Below are 16,030 nucleotides of genomic sequence, written 5' to 3' on the forward strand. Positions count from 1 at the left end.
GTCCCTGCCTGGCACGAGTAGAACCGACACCTGTAAATTACACCCAAGTATGTATTTTCTACATTTAACGTGATTTAGGACGAACAGTCTGATTTTGGATTGAGAAAATCAGCCAATTAAATAGCACACATAAAATAGTCCACCAGTGGTGGGGTCAAAGGGCAAACAATATATTTTAAATGGAATTTAGTGTTTAAGGAGGTCTACTACACCGTCATAACGGCTGACTTCCCTTTAAAACATGAATGGAAATATGAATACATGTACTTATGTAACGGACAGATGCATGTAGAGGGAACTTATACTGCCTCGCTAGCTTTTCTAGTGATGTGGTAGAATCTCTCTATTGATCACGCAAGTTAAAGGACACATCTCTTGTTTTCAAAGTATACCGAATTATACGCATTTTGTTTTCCTTATGCTTGCAGGGTGTGAGGGTGACCGCTACACGTTAGACTTTTACCGGCAAAACTTGCATATTTCTTTTAAACTTGATTGCCTAGTTGGGTAGCTCCATCGGTTAACGGATCAACTGCTTATGTGTTGTCCAGCAGGGTTTTAATTTTCTACAGATTACTTACAATTGCACGTTTTGACTAAATAAAGTAAATTTCAAAGTTTTCAGCTGTACATGTTTAACGTTTCATTCATATAGAATTGCCTAGGTAGTGTGTTACTCCTCCTTAACTTTCTCTGGTGTGTTATTCCTTCTTAAATTTCTCTGGTGTGTCATTATTTCCTAAATTTTTCTGGTGCTTTATTCCTTCTTTAATTTTCACTGGTGTGTTGTTCCTCCTTCAATATCTCTGATTTGTTATTTCTCGTTAAATGTCTCTGATGTGTTATTCCTCCTTAAATTTCTCTGTGTTATTCCTCCTTAAATTTCTCTGTGTGCTGTTCCTCCTTAAATTTCTCTGGTGTGTTATTCCTCCTTCAATATCTCTGATTTGTTATTTCTCCTTAAATGTCTCTGATGTGTTATTCCAACTTAAATTTATCTGTGTGTTGTTCCTCCTTAAATTTCACTGGTGTGTTATTCCTCCTTCAATATCTCTGATTTGTTATTTCTCCTTAAATGTCTCTGATGTGTTATTCCTCCTTAAATTTCTCTGTGTGTTGTTCCTCCTTAAATTTCACTGGTGTGTTGTTCCTCCTTCAATATCTCTTATTTGTTATTGCTCCTTAAATGTCTCTGATGTGTTATTCCTCCTTAAATTTCTCTGTGTTATTCCTCCTTAAATTTCTCTGGTGTGTTATTCCTCCTTAAATTTCTCTGGTGTGTTATTCCTCCTTAAATTTCTCTGGTGTGTTATTCCTCCTTAAATTTCTCTGTGTGTTGTTCCTCTTTAAATTTCTCTGGTGTGTTATTCCTCCTTAAATTCCTCTGGTGTGTCATTCCTCCTTAAATTTCTCTGTGTGTTATTCCTCCTTAAATTCCTCTGGTGTGTCATTCCTCCTTAAATTTCTCTGGTGTGTGATTCCTCGACAAATTTGATGAGATGTGATATAAACACATAACGTTAGTTTTATGTTCTAAAATTCATATTTCTGATATCCCAGATTTAAATTCTCTCAAAACCATAGTAAGTAAGTAAGTAAGTAATTTTTATCTAAAGTCGGAACTATATACAGGTAAACAATAAACATGAGCTAAGAGCTCTTTAACCGACATAAATTCAACAAATGAGCTTTTCCGATCACCAATTGTCGTGTGTCTGTCTACCAATGGAATTAAGATGTTTGATTTGAAAAAAAATCGGGAAGAATTTGTAGTGTATTGAAAATCGAGTGGAAAATAAAAACTCATCAAAATTTCTTTCATAGTAACAGCAGGAACAGAGAGACTCAGACAAGTTGAAATATGCAAATGGTGAGATATCCAATTATTGTGCTAATTCAAAGAGAATCATGATCATTGATGCAACCCTTTCACAGAGCTAGAATCAATCACGTTGATCTCGATCTTTTGATGTGAAATCTTTACATAGTACAGTAATGGACTTTTCTGTCATTGTAAAAGTGTTTGATTTTCATCGTCATGTGTGAGGAACTCACCCTTACAATCTATAGATCCGCCACTGCTGCAGTTGTTTTATGACATTATCGTTTGTTAAGGTATTACATACATAACGGCGCACTACCATGTGTAGGGGACCACAAGATTAGGATGAACATGGGGTATTCTACTTAAGTTCGTAATCTGTAATCCAGATGCATCTGGAACACCTTTGGTTGTTAAATTAAATTCACGCTCATAATGAATTTACGCTTACAATGAATACACGCTTCCAATGAATTCACGCTTACAATGAATACACGCCTACAATGAATTCACACTTACTATGAATAGACGCTTACAATGAATTCACGCTTACAATGAATACACGCTTACTATCAATTCACGCTTACTATGAATACACGCTTACAATGGATACACGCTTACTATGAATACACGCTTACAATGAATACACGCTTCCAATGAATTCACGCTTACTATGAATACACGCTTACAATGAATTTACGCTTACTATGAATACACGCTTACAATGAATACACGCTTACAATGAATTCACACTTCCAATGAATTCACGCTTACTATGAATGCACGCTTACAATGAATTCACGCTTACTATGAATACACGCTTACAATGAATACACGCTTACAATGAATTCAAGCTTACTATGACTACACGCTTACAATGGATACACACTTACTATGAATACACGCTTACAATGAATTCACGCTTACAATGAATACACGCTTACTATCAATTCACGCTTACTATGAATACACACTTACAATGGATACACGCTTACTATGAATACACGCTTATATAATGAATCACAGTTTACAATGAATTCACGCTTACAAGAATACACGCTTACAATGAATTCACGCTTACAATGAATACACGCTTATAATGAATACACGCTTACTATGAATACACGCTTATATAATGAATTCAAGTTCGTAATTAACACACGCTTATAATGAATTCACGCTTACAATGAATACACGTTTATAATGGATTTAAGTTTACAATGAATTCACTCTTACTATGGATACACGCTTACATAATGAATTCAAGTTTACAATGAATTCACGCTTATAATGAATACACGTTTATATAATGAATTCAAGTTTACAATGGATTCACGCTTACAATGAATACACGCTTATAATGAACTGACGCTTACAATGAATTCACGCTTATAATGAATTTACGCTTATAATGAATTTACGCTTATAATGACTTCACACTTACAATGGATTCACGCTTATAATTAAATCACGCTTCTAATGAATTCACGATTATAATGAGTTCCCGCTTATCATTAACTTACAATTGTAATGAATTCAATTGCAAGCTTATAATGAATCAATGCTTGTAATTAATTCACGCTTAAAATGGGGAAACGTTCGTAATGAATTCATCGGTTGTGGCAATCTGATTAAAACCAGATCCTAGGATCCGCTCACGTAGATCTCTATTGTGAGCGGATCATAGGATCTGATTTTAATCAGATTGCGGTTGCAGCAGCTTAATGGTAAAGTGTTCACCTTGAAACAGTTAGTTCGTGAGTTCGAACCTCACTCGTACCATGGCCGCATCAAATATAAGACATTAAAACAGGTAGTGATTGCTTTTTCGCTAAACGCTCGGTATCTAGAGGCGAGAATCATGGGTCTTTCAGATACGACCTTAAAACGGTGGTCCCGTGTCGTGACAGCCGTTGACACGCTAAAGAACTATCACTGCTACAGCCCTATGCGCTAAGTATAGGTCTACATTTGTGGTACTTCACCTACAGCTAGTAACATCTGAGTATAAGTGAAACATTCTCCGCGGGACGTAAACACAAACAAACAATGCTTATGTTTAATTCACAATTGTAATGAATTCATCTTTATAGTGAATTTACGCTGATAATGAATCCGCGCTAATTTTGAATTCACGCTTACAGTGAATTCACGTTTATAATGAATTCACGCTTATGATGAATTCACACTTCTAATGAACTCACGCTTATACTGACTTCACGCTTATAATGAATCCACGTTTATAATGAATTCACACTTCTAATGAATTCACGCTTATAATGGATTCAAGTTTATAATGAATTCACGTTTATAATGAATTCACTCTTATAATGAATTCACGCTTATTATGAATTCACGCTTAAAATGAATTCACACTCATGATGAATTCACGCTTATAATGAATGCATGCTTATGACGAATTCACGCTTATAATGAATTCACGATTCTAATGATTTCACGATTATAATGAATTCACACTTATAATGAATTCATGCTTTTAAGGAATTCATGCTAATAATGAATTCATGCTTATAATGAATTCACGATTCTAAGGAATTCATCCTCATAATGAATTCATGCTTATGATGAATTCACGATTCTAATGAATTCATGCTTATGATGAATTCATGATTCTAATGAATTCATGCTTATAATGAATTCACGCTTATAATGAATTCATGCTTATAATGAATTCACGATTCTATTAAATTCACGTCTATAATGAATTCACGTTTATAATGAATCTATGCTTTCAGCAAAGTGATTTTTCTTCGCAGTATTTTTAAAACATCATGAACCTACTGTATATAAGGAGTGAGGTATATAACGAATCAGTATGGAGGCTGACTTGCGCCACTTTACAATTTGTCGTCTTTTCATTATTTCAAGGCGAGAAGACGATAAAACGATAATTAGCTTCTTTTCGCCTCGAAATAACGAAAAATTGAAGAGGCGAAAAAATACAGATTTTTCCATCATTTTGCTATCTGATTTTCTAGGAATTCAATATGAGATTTTCTATGTTTTCGATAATTATTAAATGCATTCTGATGTACTTGTATTCTGCTGAAGAAATCTTTTTTTTTTTGTAAATGTTATAACAGGCATGTTTAATTGGAGGTTGGGATGGACAGGGCCCTGCTCTCTCACTTTTGTTTTTACAATTGTTAGTAGTGATACTTTTCACTAGTACTCAGGTGACCGATAAGGCCAATGGGCCTCTTGTTGTTAGCTGTTCTTGAAAGTTTAGTTTGTGTGTGTTTGTGTTTAATTTGATAGCTGTTGTTTAGAGGTTTCGTTTCTGTGTTTTGTATTAAGTTTTTTGGCTAGCTGCTATTAAAGGATTTGTTTGTTTATTTTGTGTTGTAGGGTTGTGAAAATTGATCACTGTTGATTAATTTCATCTGTTTCATTGATCTGTAAGATTTAAGAATTTTTAGTGATTAGTTAATACAGGTGTACACATGCATCCGATCTCATATATATAACATTGTTCAACGAACCAGGATTAACATGTTCCCTACTCCTGATCTGCATAGTGTAAGTAAGTAAGTAAGTAAGTGATTATCTTATGGAGATTATCTTATGGTGATTATTTTATGGGGATTATCTTATGGTTCCTTTGTGTTTTGCCTTTTTGCAGATCCCTCCTTGTTTTAGAGATACGTTTATAGATTTGTATTTACTAGCTCGACTTGGAAGTTTTGTTTGTTGGTTTTGTTTGTTGGTTTTGTTCGTTAAGATTGTGTTTGGTTTGTGATAATTGATAGGAAACCATGAAATGAAATATTACGTGACACGTCTATGTCATAGACATGTTGACTTTCTTCAGCTTTCAATTTATTCAATGACCGTGAAACAAAGGTTGCTGTTTTCCCTTTGAATGCTAAACCTCAATTTCCTCTATTCTTCGGTATACAGCATTCTACGAACTTTTTCCAGCGCGAGTTCAAAGTTATTTCAAGCAACAATTTGTTAAAAATTATGTATGAGAGGAAGTGATATTCAATTATGCTTGAATACTACTACAATCATCTGTTGCTATTTTAAAAATCTTACTTCCGTTTTAAAAAGCGTGTTCGCATTAATAAACGCAACATTAGAACATTTCATAAAATGCAAAAAACATAAGCATGTCAGTTATTGCTTGCTTGATACCCACAATGACTGGCACTTTAATCGACCAGTATGTAATTTGATAAAAGCGAGGCCATCTACGGCTGAAATTATAACGGAATCTCACTATAATAGTGTACCAGTATTATAGCGGATGTTTCCCCTAACCTCACTGCTTCTAAATATCACTTAACGTTTTCCCAATGCCTCGGATTCCACCCTTTATAAACATCTATCATGACAAGGTTCACAAACTTGACACATGCCTATATCATGTTTTATACACCGTACATATAACCCGAATTTTCCCAAGTCACCAACGTTTACTTTATCTAATATGGTATCATAAAAAGTTGAATGAATGAAACCTTCTTTGGAAAAAAGGAAATAAGTTAAGTGGTTTATAGAAGCAGCGTCACAATGCGGAGGATTTATCTTATATATCTATATACAGATTCATTATATAGCATAACTCTGTTAAACGCCCGTTGTATATAAAACTTCCGTTTCTAACTACTTTTGAGATCATCCCCGCTTCAACATTCCCTAGATTGATTCCCGGTTTATCAATAAGATATATGAACAAAGTAAATACTAAGGTGACGTTTTAATCTTTTCAACAACATTTATCAAATTTCAAATATAAACAATATTTACGGATTAATTTGTTAATTGGTTTCTAAAACAAAACCTCGGAATCAACTCTATAGGAATATGAAACGCTATTGATAAAAGTACTAGAAAATATTGTGTACACAAATTGTGATATAGCACCATAGTGCCAAATGAAATAATGCAAGTCAAATATCATATTTCACATTTCTGCTTCATACTTAGAGATTTTCTTGAAAAATAGATGTTGACGGCAAACTAAAAGCTCAACTCAAATTTATGATAAACGGGATGATTTCAGATCCTCCATCGTCAACTTTGCAAATTCATTTAGCGATATTCCCTTCTCACTTGCATATGGTGTTTATATCTCTCAACTGATTCAATATGCACGAGTTTGTTCTGCGTATGATCACTTTTTAAATCGGGGCAGGCTATTGACAAACATGGTTTGCATGGAGCAGTGAATGATTTGCATGGAACGGTGAATGGTTGGTTTGGAGCAGTGAATGGTTTGTATGGAGCGGTGAATGGTTTGTTTGGAGCAGTGAATGGTTTATTTACTGACAAACAAGTTGTATGTGCAGGGGTTTCAACAGTCTCAATTAAAGTTGATTTCGCATATTATATGGTTTTTATAACAACCTAGTTTGCCATAACAAGCTGTCATTCGATTATCGGATCAAGATATGGGGCTCACGGCGGGTATGACCGGTTAACAGGAGATGCGTTCTCCTCCCAGGCACCTGATCCCACCTCTGGAGTGTCCTGGGATCCGTGTTTGCCCAACTATTTGTCTTGAATTGCGTTTAATTGCGTTTAGGATAGTCGAGATTGATCATTGTTCATTATCTTCACCTTCAACGATAAACAAATACTCCGAAATTACAATTCAAAATCAAAAGTAAAAAACAGAGGTATAAACAATTCTCGTCATCAAAGAACCAGTCAAAATCCGGCGGAGAATCACGGGTCGCTCGGATATGACCTGGGAAACGGAAGTCCTTTGTCGCGGCAGGCGTTGGCATGTTAACTAAAGAACCCATACTGCCACATTCTTAAACGCTAAGCATAGGTCTAGATTTGTGTTACTTCATCTACAACCAGTGTTGTCTCAATATGAGTGAACAATTATTGACGAGACGTAAAACTAACAAACAACCAATAGTGTGTATTGTTAAATAAATGCTGAACCAGGCACTATTTTTACTTTCAGTACTTTGATTTTACTATACAAACGGGCACTATTTTTACTTTCAGTACTTTGATTTTACTATACAAACGGGCTCTGTGGAACCGCGTGGTTCTTGTCACCGAAATTCGCAAGTTCTTTTTTTTTACTTCCGTGTCCCTGCCTCTGAGATGTTTCTCACTACTGTAAATGTTTGTTGTGCGTGGTTTGTGTTTTAGTGGGATCGAGACAATGGAGATTTTACTGAAGATACTTTGTGTTGGACTTGCTGTCATTCCAGTGTCCTGTTTCGGTAATCCATACCTATCTATCTATCTATTTCTATTTATTTCTCTATATGGCCATGTTACGTCCGGGGCTCGAACTCACGATCTCCCGGTTACGAAGCTGACGCTCTACCACGGAGCTACCGCGGTTAATAAAGACTGCTGTGTAAATGTTAGTTTTTTTTCTGATTTAGATAACAGCAATGACGTGTCTTAAATATTTGTATATCAAAATTATGTAGTAAAACATAGATGCACGGAATAAATATCTAGATGTTTTTGATTTACTTTTGGGATGCAAGAGTAAAGGAAAGATAAAGAAATTTGACTTAATCAGCGAACTAAACTTTGATTATCTAATTTCTCGGCGAATTTAGCAGAAATTATTTTATTTCGCCATTTCCTGTACTGGTCAATATTTATTCAACATCATTTCAAATTAAATTTCAGTTAACCTTGCACAAATGACGGAATATGGAGGTCAGGCCTCCCAAAGTTCAACATATCCCGATCAGCCCTGGACTGCAGACAAAGCAGTGGACGGATACCTTCAGCATGATAACAATGAATCTACCTGTAGTTTTACTAAGGACTTTACATCACCAACAGCATGGTGGAAATTTTCTTGGAGGAAAACAGCAAACGTTGCATACTTGGAGATTTATTTTAGGAATAGATGTAAGATTTTTAGAGGAAAACAAGAACAAAACATAATGTCTTCTTCTTATTTCTATTTCTTCGCCATTCATGAAACCATTTATTTCCGGTATTGGTTTATTATCAAATATGAACTATGAATAAGCAATTACAAGAATAATTTTTAACAAATTAATCTGATTGTTGAATGAAAGCTGAAAAGTGACAAGTAAACGGTAGCGCATTGAATTTCTAATGAAAAGTCAACAGAAATTACGACGGAACTACCTTTTAGTATATAAGGATAGTTTGTTCGATCATTCATTCGTGTGTTTTTTTTCGATATATTATCTAAAGGTTTTCATCAAAATGTGTAGTACAATTGAGGAATCTACCATGCATCCTGTCTCGATACTGGAGTCGGAAATAAAAGCGCACTATGAATAGGCTCCTGTTTTAATACTGCACAACACAAGATTTTGATTCTATGAAAAACAATTTCCCAGTGTTTCTCTTTCGCTTAAATACTTCCAAGTAAACAGCAGTTCCCATGTAGAAATCTCAAGATTACACATCCTTTATATACATTTCATTTTTTAAGAAAGTCATTATTGTGCATTTATAAAGCGTAGCATGTTATCACATTATATAAGAAATAATTTAAAGATATTACACAATAATTCATATACAGCGTTTTCCACAAAGATACAACGCATGTATACAATGTTACAATTAGTTTACACGCTTAGAAGTATATATTTCTCTGTTAATGTGCAAAACGTATGCCTTCAGAGTAAAACTTTTTGATGTACATATATCAGAAGGTACGTCTTTCTTTAATTATTGCCTGGTTTTTGTCTATTTATCATGTCTGACAATCAGCTTTTATTGCAGCTGCCGGTGTACATGTCGGGTTTTCCGTTTTCGTCTTCAATTACCCTGGTTTTACTCCAACGTCATATTCTCCCAATAAAGTATTTACTCAGGGATCATCACCGTGTCCTACCCCTGTTCTGAATGTCACAGTCAATAAAGCTACCACAGGGATAGCGCTGTTCAACACGAAGAAACCGCCTGTAGTAACAAACTGTAAAGGATATCGATATGGTCATCCATATGCTACCATTGAAACATGTGAAGTCAAAATAATGGGTGAGCCTAACATTGAACGCTTACACACTTTTACATATTGATTTTGGCCATGAATAACTCCGTTGACCTGTTTAAGATATGAGTCTACGGGTGTGACCGGCTATCAGGAGATGGTTACTCCTCCGAGGCATCTGGTCCCACCTTTGGTGTGTTGAAGGGCTCGGTGTTTGTCCAACTCTTACTTGTGGATTCTTTATAGGAGTTATAAGGACGATCACTGTTATCTTCAAATTTTTATGAAGGGTTTCTAGAACAAACCATCAGTAGAAAAAGAATATGTTCGCAATTTTAGAGACAGAGAGTAAAACTACATTAAATATAGAATATGCAAACTATCTTTGTATGGATATAAAAAAAAAACTGTATAGGACTAGAGATTTTGAAGATCAATATGTAGCTAATTTGCAAATAAAAAGGAAAGCACACATAGCTGTTTGAAAAAGAATTGTCTATATGAATAATCGTTTAATGAGATAATAAAGAGGGATATAATACATTGCGACAGATGATTATGAAAGGTGAAAATAACGAACAGTGATCAATCTCATAACTCCTATAAAGGTGAAGATAACGAACAGTGACACATCCCATAACTCCTATAAGCAATACAAAAGTATATAGTTGGACAAACAAAAATATGAGGAAAACTGACGAAACATGAATGTAACAAAACATACCATTGAAACAGTAAAATAAGATGTAATAAACAATACTGATACATAGACAAGTTTCTAGTTACTGCCAGGGGGCCTCCGTGGCCGAGTGGTTAGAGCATCAGGCTCAAAATTACACGGCCTCTCATCTCTGGTCGGCGCGGCTTCGAATCTTTCTTGCGTCGGTAAGTGAAAAAGTTTTCCAGTTTACTTTCTGAAGCTCGGTGATCTCTTCCCAGGTACATTCTATCTGGTTTCTCTCATCCACCAATGAAAAATGACTGGGCGCCACTAGATAACTGAAAAATTGTTGAGTGTGGCGAAAAACAGCAAATAATCAATCTAGTTACTGCCGGAACCCCATTTTACTCTTAATCTACACAATGTCCTGAGAGCACTTGCTACATGTATTTCCGGTGCCGGCAATACATATAAAATTATTTCTAGCATGAGTTGAAACACAAACGCGATATGATATTCTGCCGAGGGTTGTCACACCAATACAAGCAGGGGTGGTGGAACACGGCGATATCGGCTTGATAAGTTTACAAAGAGCAGCATTTAAACCAGTGAAAACATTATAGAATGTTCACATCACGTACTTTCTGCCAATCGCTATCAAAGAAAATACATAGTCCGGAAACAAATAGAAATTTCAACTCTACGTACCGTCTTCCATAGGGTACGGTAAATACAAAGCAAAATACCAAAATGCACATCAAAGAATAAATGTCGCTTAGTTCGCTTGCATCATTGTTTAATCTAAAAGAAGTATCTTTGTAGACAGGTCGTGCTTTGTATGATGTATAGAAAACACACTCTTGTGCTTTCTATCGCTAGTATACTTACGTAATCGAACAATGCTTTAACATCTGCTGCTGGTTATTAGGTTGCCCGTATGGACATTTCGGCGAAAACTGCTCACGATGTGGACTTTGTCAGGACAGATTGTGTGACGTATTTAACGGATCCTGTATCCAGGGATGCAGTACCCACGTGATGGATCCTCCTCTCTGTATCCGTACGCCTGGGTTTCACTAATTCTTTATATTCTCATAATACATGTATTTATTTGTTTTCTCGATCTTTTGTGTTTTTCTTTGATGCTATGAAAGGGAAATATTGATCGCATATTGAAACATTATCTTGTTCAGGAACTAAATTACAATTTAACCTCAAAAAGATTACTTTAAAGACAGGCTTTTGGGGCTGGGGAAGTTGAACTTCCTAAGTCATCGGTTACATCGTGCATGTATATATTGTCAGGGGATCTTGTACACTTTACATTTCACCTTTAACTTTTTTTATACCTGACATAATGCTAAAACATATATCCTATATTCAAAACACAATTCTAATGCATGGAAATTATTTGTTCAACATATTGTGTATCTATAAACAATATAAACTGGCAAAAACACGTTATAAATATATATCAAACGGAAAGCACAACACCCATAGATTTAGAAAAATGTCAAAATAGTTCCCTGTAGTGGTATGTTCATACCCGACACGCTGCATTGCTTACATTTTTAATGACGTACATCTTAGAAACATTCTTGTAATTTCAATTGGTAATCATGGCCAGAAGCAAAGTATAAATAATATATAAGTAATGAATGTTTTTAAAATGCAATTTTATCAAATTTTGTCAGTAAAATGCAATCTATATATTTAGGTAATGGTCATATGCTAATTTAAAATAATGTTTCGAAATCAAGACTAGTTTTAATGTACTAGTATAGGAAGGGAGCATTTTATAAAATAATTTCATTTCTGAGATCTCTCAGTACTTTGATTATTCCAAATTAGTGGTTTTACACATATTATACATAATATACAGGTAAAGGTACTCCTTAACATGAATTCTATTTATATAATGTATTTAATCCGCTTGTTAAACTAATTTTAACAGATTGTAAGAATGGTTTTTATGGAAGAAACTGTAGAGAGACCTGTGGGAAATGTCGTACCAGAACACGTTGTGATGACGTCACGGGCACCTGTCCAGCAGGATGTCAAGATCACTGGTCCGGGCCTAAGTGTGACAGTGCGTACTAATTATATACAGCTATTACAATGTCGTTACATTGATTGCTGAAACTAAGAAAAAACCAAACACACTTTTGTAATTTCATATCAAAGATCAAATATTCAGATTGAGGTCAGATCGTTTGTTCTCATCCCAGACTGTATCTCTCTAAAATTGTTCCATTTCTTCTGAGATTTTTTCCATTCATGTTAAAAATTATCCCATGCAAATCATCCAACGTTTGGCGCACCACCGGTGTTGTGATATATCGCACCAGTGTCGTAATGATTTCCATCGGTGTTGTAGTGCATATTGAAGTTTTAAACGTTTTTTATTCCTGATGCATATTGTGTACGAGTAAAATTTTGCATCTCAAATTTTTCTGACTTGTACCATTATTGTTTAGCTTATTTGAGCAGCTGGAATATTAACTTCCTAACAACTCATCTAACGTCGATGTGCAGAGAAAAAAATATCTTGACGGATGTTTATGAATAATCCACATAACAAGCAGTTATATATGAGTTCAATAACAACTATATCTTACCAATCACTACAGATTGGACTTAAATTTGAACCAAAAGAGCAGTAAATGTGATATGAATTTTTCATCAATGGCTGTCCTGAGTTTCTTTCTGAGAGGGTCATGAAACGTAATTGGCATCCTTGGATCATTTGGTATTGGCAGAGGAAATATTTACGGATTTTAAATCAGATGCTGAAACATGAATAATGCATTGATCCTTCCAAACCTATTATTTAAAAAATCTAATAGCTACTAGGGTACATAAATAGTCAAAGAAAACCTCAGATAATTCAACACCTTTTTATTCACAGTGTGTCAGGACGGTGTTTACGGGTCTGACTGCACATTACCGTGTGGACAATGTAGACACGGATCAGACTGTGAGAAGACAACCGGTATTTGTACAGAGGGGTGTCAGGGGAAGTGGAGTGGAACCAAATGTGACGGTGGGTATCTATAAAGTTCTATGTCAGTTACTTTTCTTTTACTTTTTTCATTGTAACGCAGAATTCTCAATAAAATTACATGTTTTGAAAACCTTTATAACATTTTTTTTTTTAGCAAGAATCGAAAATTGTAGAAAACAAAATTAAACGACGTTCCAGTTGAACGGAAACTGTTTTCAAGATTAGTTCAGACGTGTACAGATTTAAGTAAGATAGTCCAGACGTGTACAGATTTAAGTAAGATGAGTTCAGACGTGTACAGATTTAAGTATTTGATATCATGCCAGTATGTTTCAATGAAATGTATATGATTATTAGTGATCTGACGAACGTATTAAAACAATGGCCTAGTTCGATCATCAACAACAGTGATTAAAGTTGAACAAAAGAACGATTGAACTGACTTTGGTCGAAACCAGGAGGGGTGTCACGGCGCGTGTCTGGTCTACCAAACAGCAACCTATGCTTACACAATGGTGGAACTGTGATAACCAGACATGTGTACTGAAGTTCTGGAAACAAGCTAATGTGTAATGAAGTTTCGGAGATGAACTAGACAACTAACAAGGATGATGATTACATTAGGCCAATAATGTATGGTCCCAGCATACCATTACTGTTCTAACAAGGGAAGCTGATTCGATATGTGGTGTAAACATGATTTATCGCTTGTTTTGTGTTAAACCTCCATTAATAGATATTGTCTTATCTTACATGTACCTAAAACATAAATGTATAAAGCTAAAATAAAAATTGCGTGCAACGATAATGAATTCATCACTTTCACATTTATATACCAATGTTTTTGCACGTAATCACGTGCAATTTTATGAACTTTATTTTAAGTTTGCAATGGATTTCCTTAGAAATCAAGTAAAAAAAACTTATTTGCTATGTGGTGTAAACATGATTTAATTCGTTTAAAATACAGTTGTGCATCAACATTGATACCGTATAAGTTTTACATTATGACCCCTGGGTCGAGGCCTCTGCTGGTGAACTTTAGTTCCCGAGGGTATCTACAGCCCAGTCGCTAAGTACTTCGTTACTAGCTTGAAAATACGGATATCTAATTAATTGCTGTTATAAAATTTAGAAAATAAGACGTTTAACATAGAACGCTATTTTGCTCTTCACTAAGCGCTCTGCAGTTAGAAATGAAAGTCATAGATCTTTTTGGTTTTATTTTAGAACATTGTTGTAATGTCATAGTATTGACCTTGAAGCGTGCTACTACACGATGTGTACAAAACGATTGTAGCACGGAACGGTAAACAGTTTAAACGGACTGATGAACGGTTTGCATGGACCGATGAATGGTTTATATGCAAGAGCTTGTTCTGGGTATAGTCAGTTTTTAAATCGAGGTAAGCTACTGACAAACAAGTTGATGGTACAGGGATTTCAACAGTCTCGATTGAAGTCAGCATTTCGCAAATTCTATGGTCGTTATAACGATCTAGTTCGTCAATACAACCTCGCATTGGGTCAAATGCTGTCTGACGTGTTTCATACCGATTGTTAAGCCGTTCTTGGCACACTGATTTGACTGCGGATAACTCCGTTTACCTGATCAGGATATGGGGCTCACGGCGGGTGTGACCGGTCAACAGGGGGTGCTTACTCCTCCTAGGCACCTGATCCCACCTCTGGTGTGTCCAGGGGTCCGTGTTTGCCCAACTATCTATTTTGTATTGCTTGTAGGAGTTATGAGATTGATCACTGTTCGTTATCTTCACCTTGCATGTAGCGGTGCACGGTTTGTATGGAGCGGTGAATAGTTTGTATGGAGCGGTGATTTCTTTGCATGGAGCGGCGAATGCTTTGCATGGAGCGGTGAATGGACTTTTTAGCGTTGAATGGTTTATATGTAGCGGTGACTGGTTTGTATGGAACAGTGAATGGTTTGTATGGAGTGGTGAATGGTGTGTATAGAGTGGTGAATGGTTTGTATGGAGCGGTTTAACGGTTTGTATGGATTGTTGAATGGTTTATATGGAGTGGTGAATGGTTTGTATGAAGGAGTTAATGATTTGTATGGAGCGGTGAATGGTTTATATGGAGTGATGAGTGGTTTGTATGGAGCGGTGAATGGTTTATATGGAGCGGTGAATGATTTGTATGGAGTGATGAATTGTTTGCACGAGACGTTTCACTTGGAATGCTTTCCGCTTTGGAAGCATTCTGCATACTTTGCAAGAACTAGTAGGCGTGGCTTACACGCTGTGTGAGCGAATCGCATGAAACATTAGTATCTGCCTGTGAGCTTTCATTTATCCAGCAGTATTCGGTTCTTTCTGAGGTTGGGGTCGGTTAAACACGAAAACAAATTCCTGATAATCTTTCCAATATTTTATTTTAAAAACTTGTGAAATAAATGACATTCCTGTATTTCCAGATTATTATTCATATCTGATGGGGTAAAACTGTCACAATTCAATTATTGTTATTAAAACACAGAAACAACTCATTAAGAAACTCAAATCTATTATTTTTCCTTATTGATTCAATGACTTCATACGGCAGATAACAAACAGATATGTTAAACCTGTATCATCACAGGATGTTGATGGTTCG

The 16,030-nt window shown here is 35.5% G+C and overlaps 1 protein-coding gene across 1 annotated transcript; it reads left to right on the forward strand.

Moving 5' to 3' along the window:
• The first annotated feature begins 7,862 nt into the window (after positions 1–7,862).
• Positions 7,863–14,210, forward strand: LOC130049219 (multiple epidermal growth factor-like domains protein 11). Its single transcript, XM_056146530.1, has 7 exons — positions 7,863–8,034; positions 8,459–8,686; positions 9,539–9,796; positions 11,339–11,470; positions 12,365–12,499; positions 13,319–13,453; positions 13,569–14,210. Exons 1-7 carry the CDS (start codon positions 7,932–7,934, stop codon positions 13,598–13,600), a joined length of 1,023 nt encoding a protein of 340 aa, XP_056002505.1. The 5' UTR covers positions 7,863–7,931; the 3' UTR covers positions 13,601–14,210.
• Positions 14,211–16,030: the final 1,820 nt, after the last annotated feature.

This window comes from Ostrea edulis, chromosome 8 (genome assembly GCF_947568905.1).
Source record: "Ostrea edulis chromosome 8, xbOstEdul1.1, whole genome shotgun sequence".
In the NCBI taxonomy this organism is placed as follows: Eukaryota; Metazoa; Mollusca; class Bivalvia; order Ostreida; family Ostreidae; genus Ostrea; species Ostrea edulis.

Excerpts from the sequence above, each read along its gene's own strand:
- LOC130049219 (XM_056146530.1), top strand. The coding sequence starts at position 7,932 with ATGTTTGTTGTGCGTGGTTTGTGTTTTAGTGGGATCGAGACAATGGAG. Across the intron at positions 8,035-8,458 it reads CATTCCAGTGTCCTGTTTCG|TTAACCTTGCACAAATGACG; the intron begins GTAATCCATACC and ends ATTAAATTTCAG. Across the intron at positions 13,454-13,568 it reads GAGTGGAACCAAATGTGACG|CAAGAATCGAAAATTGTAGA; the intron begins GTGGGTATCTAT and ends TTTTTTTTTTAG.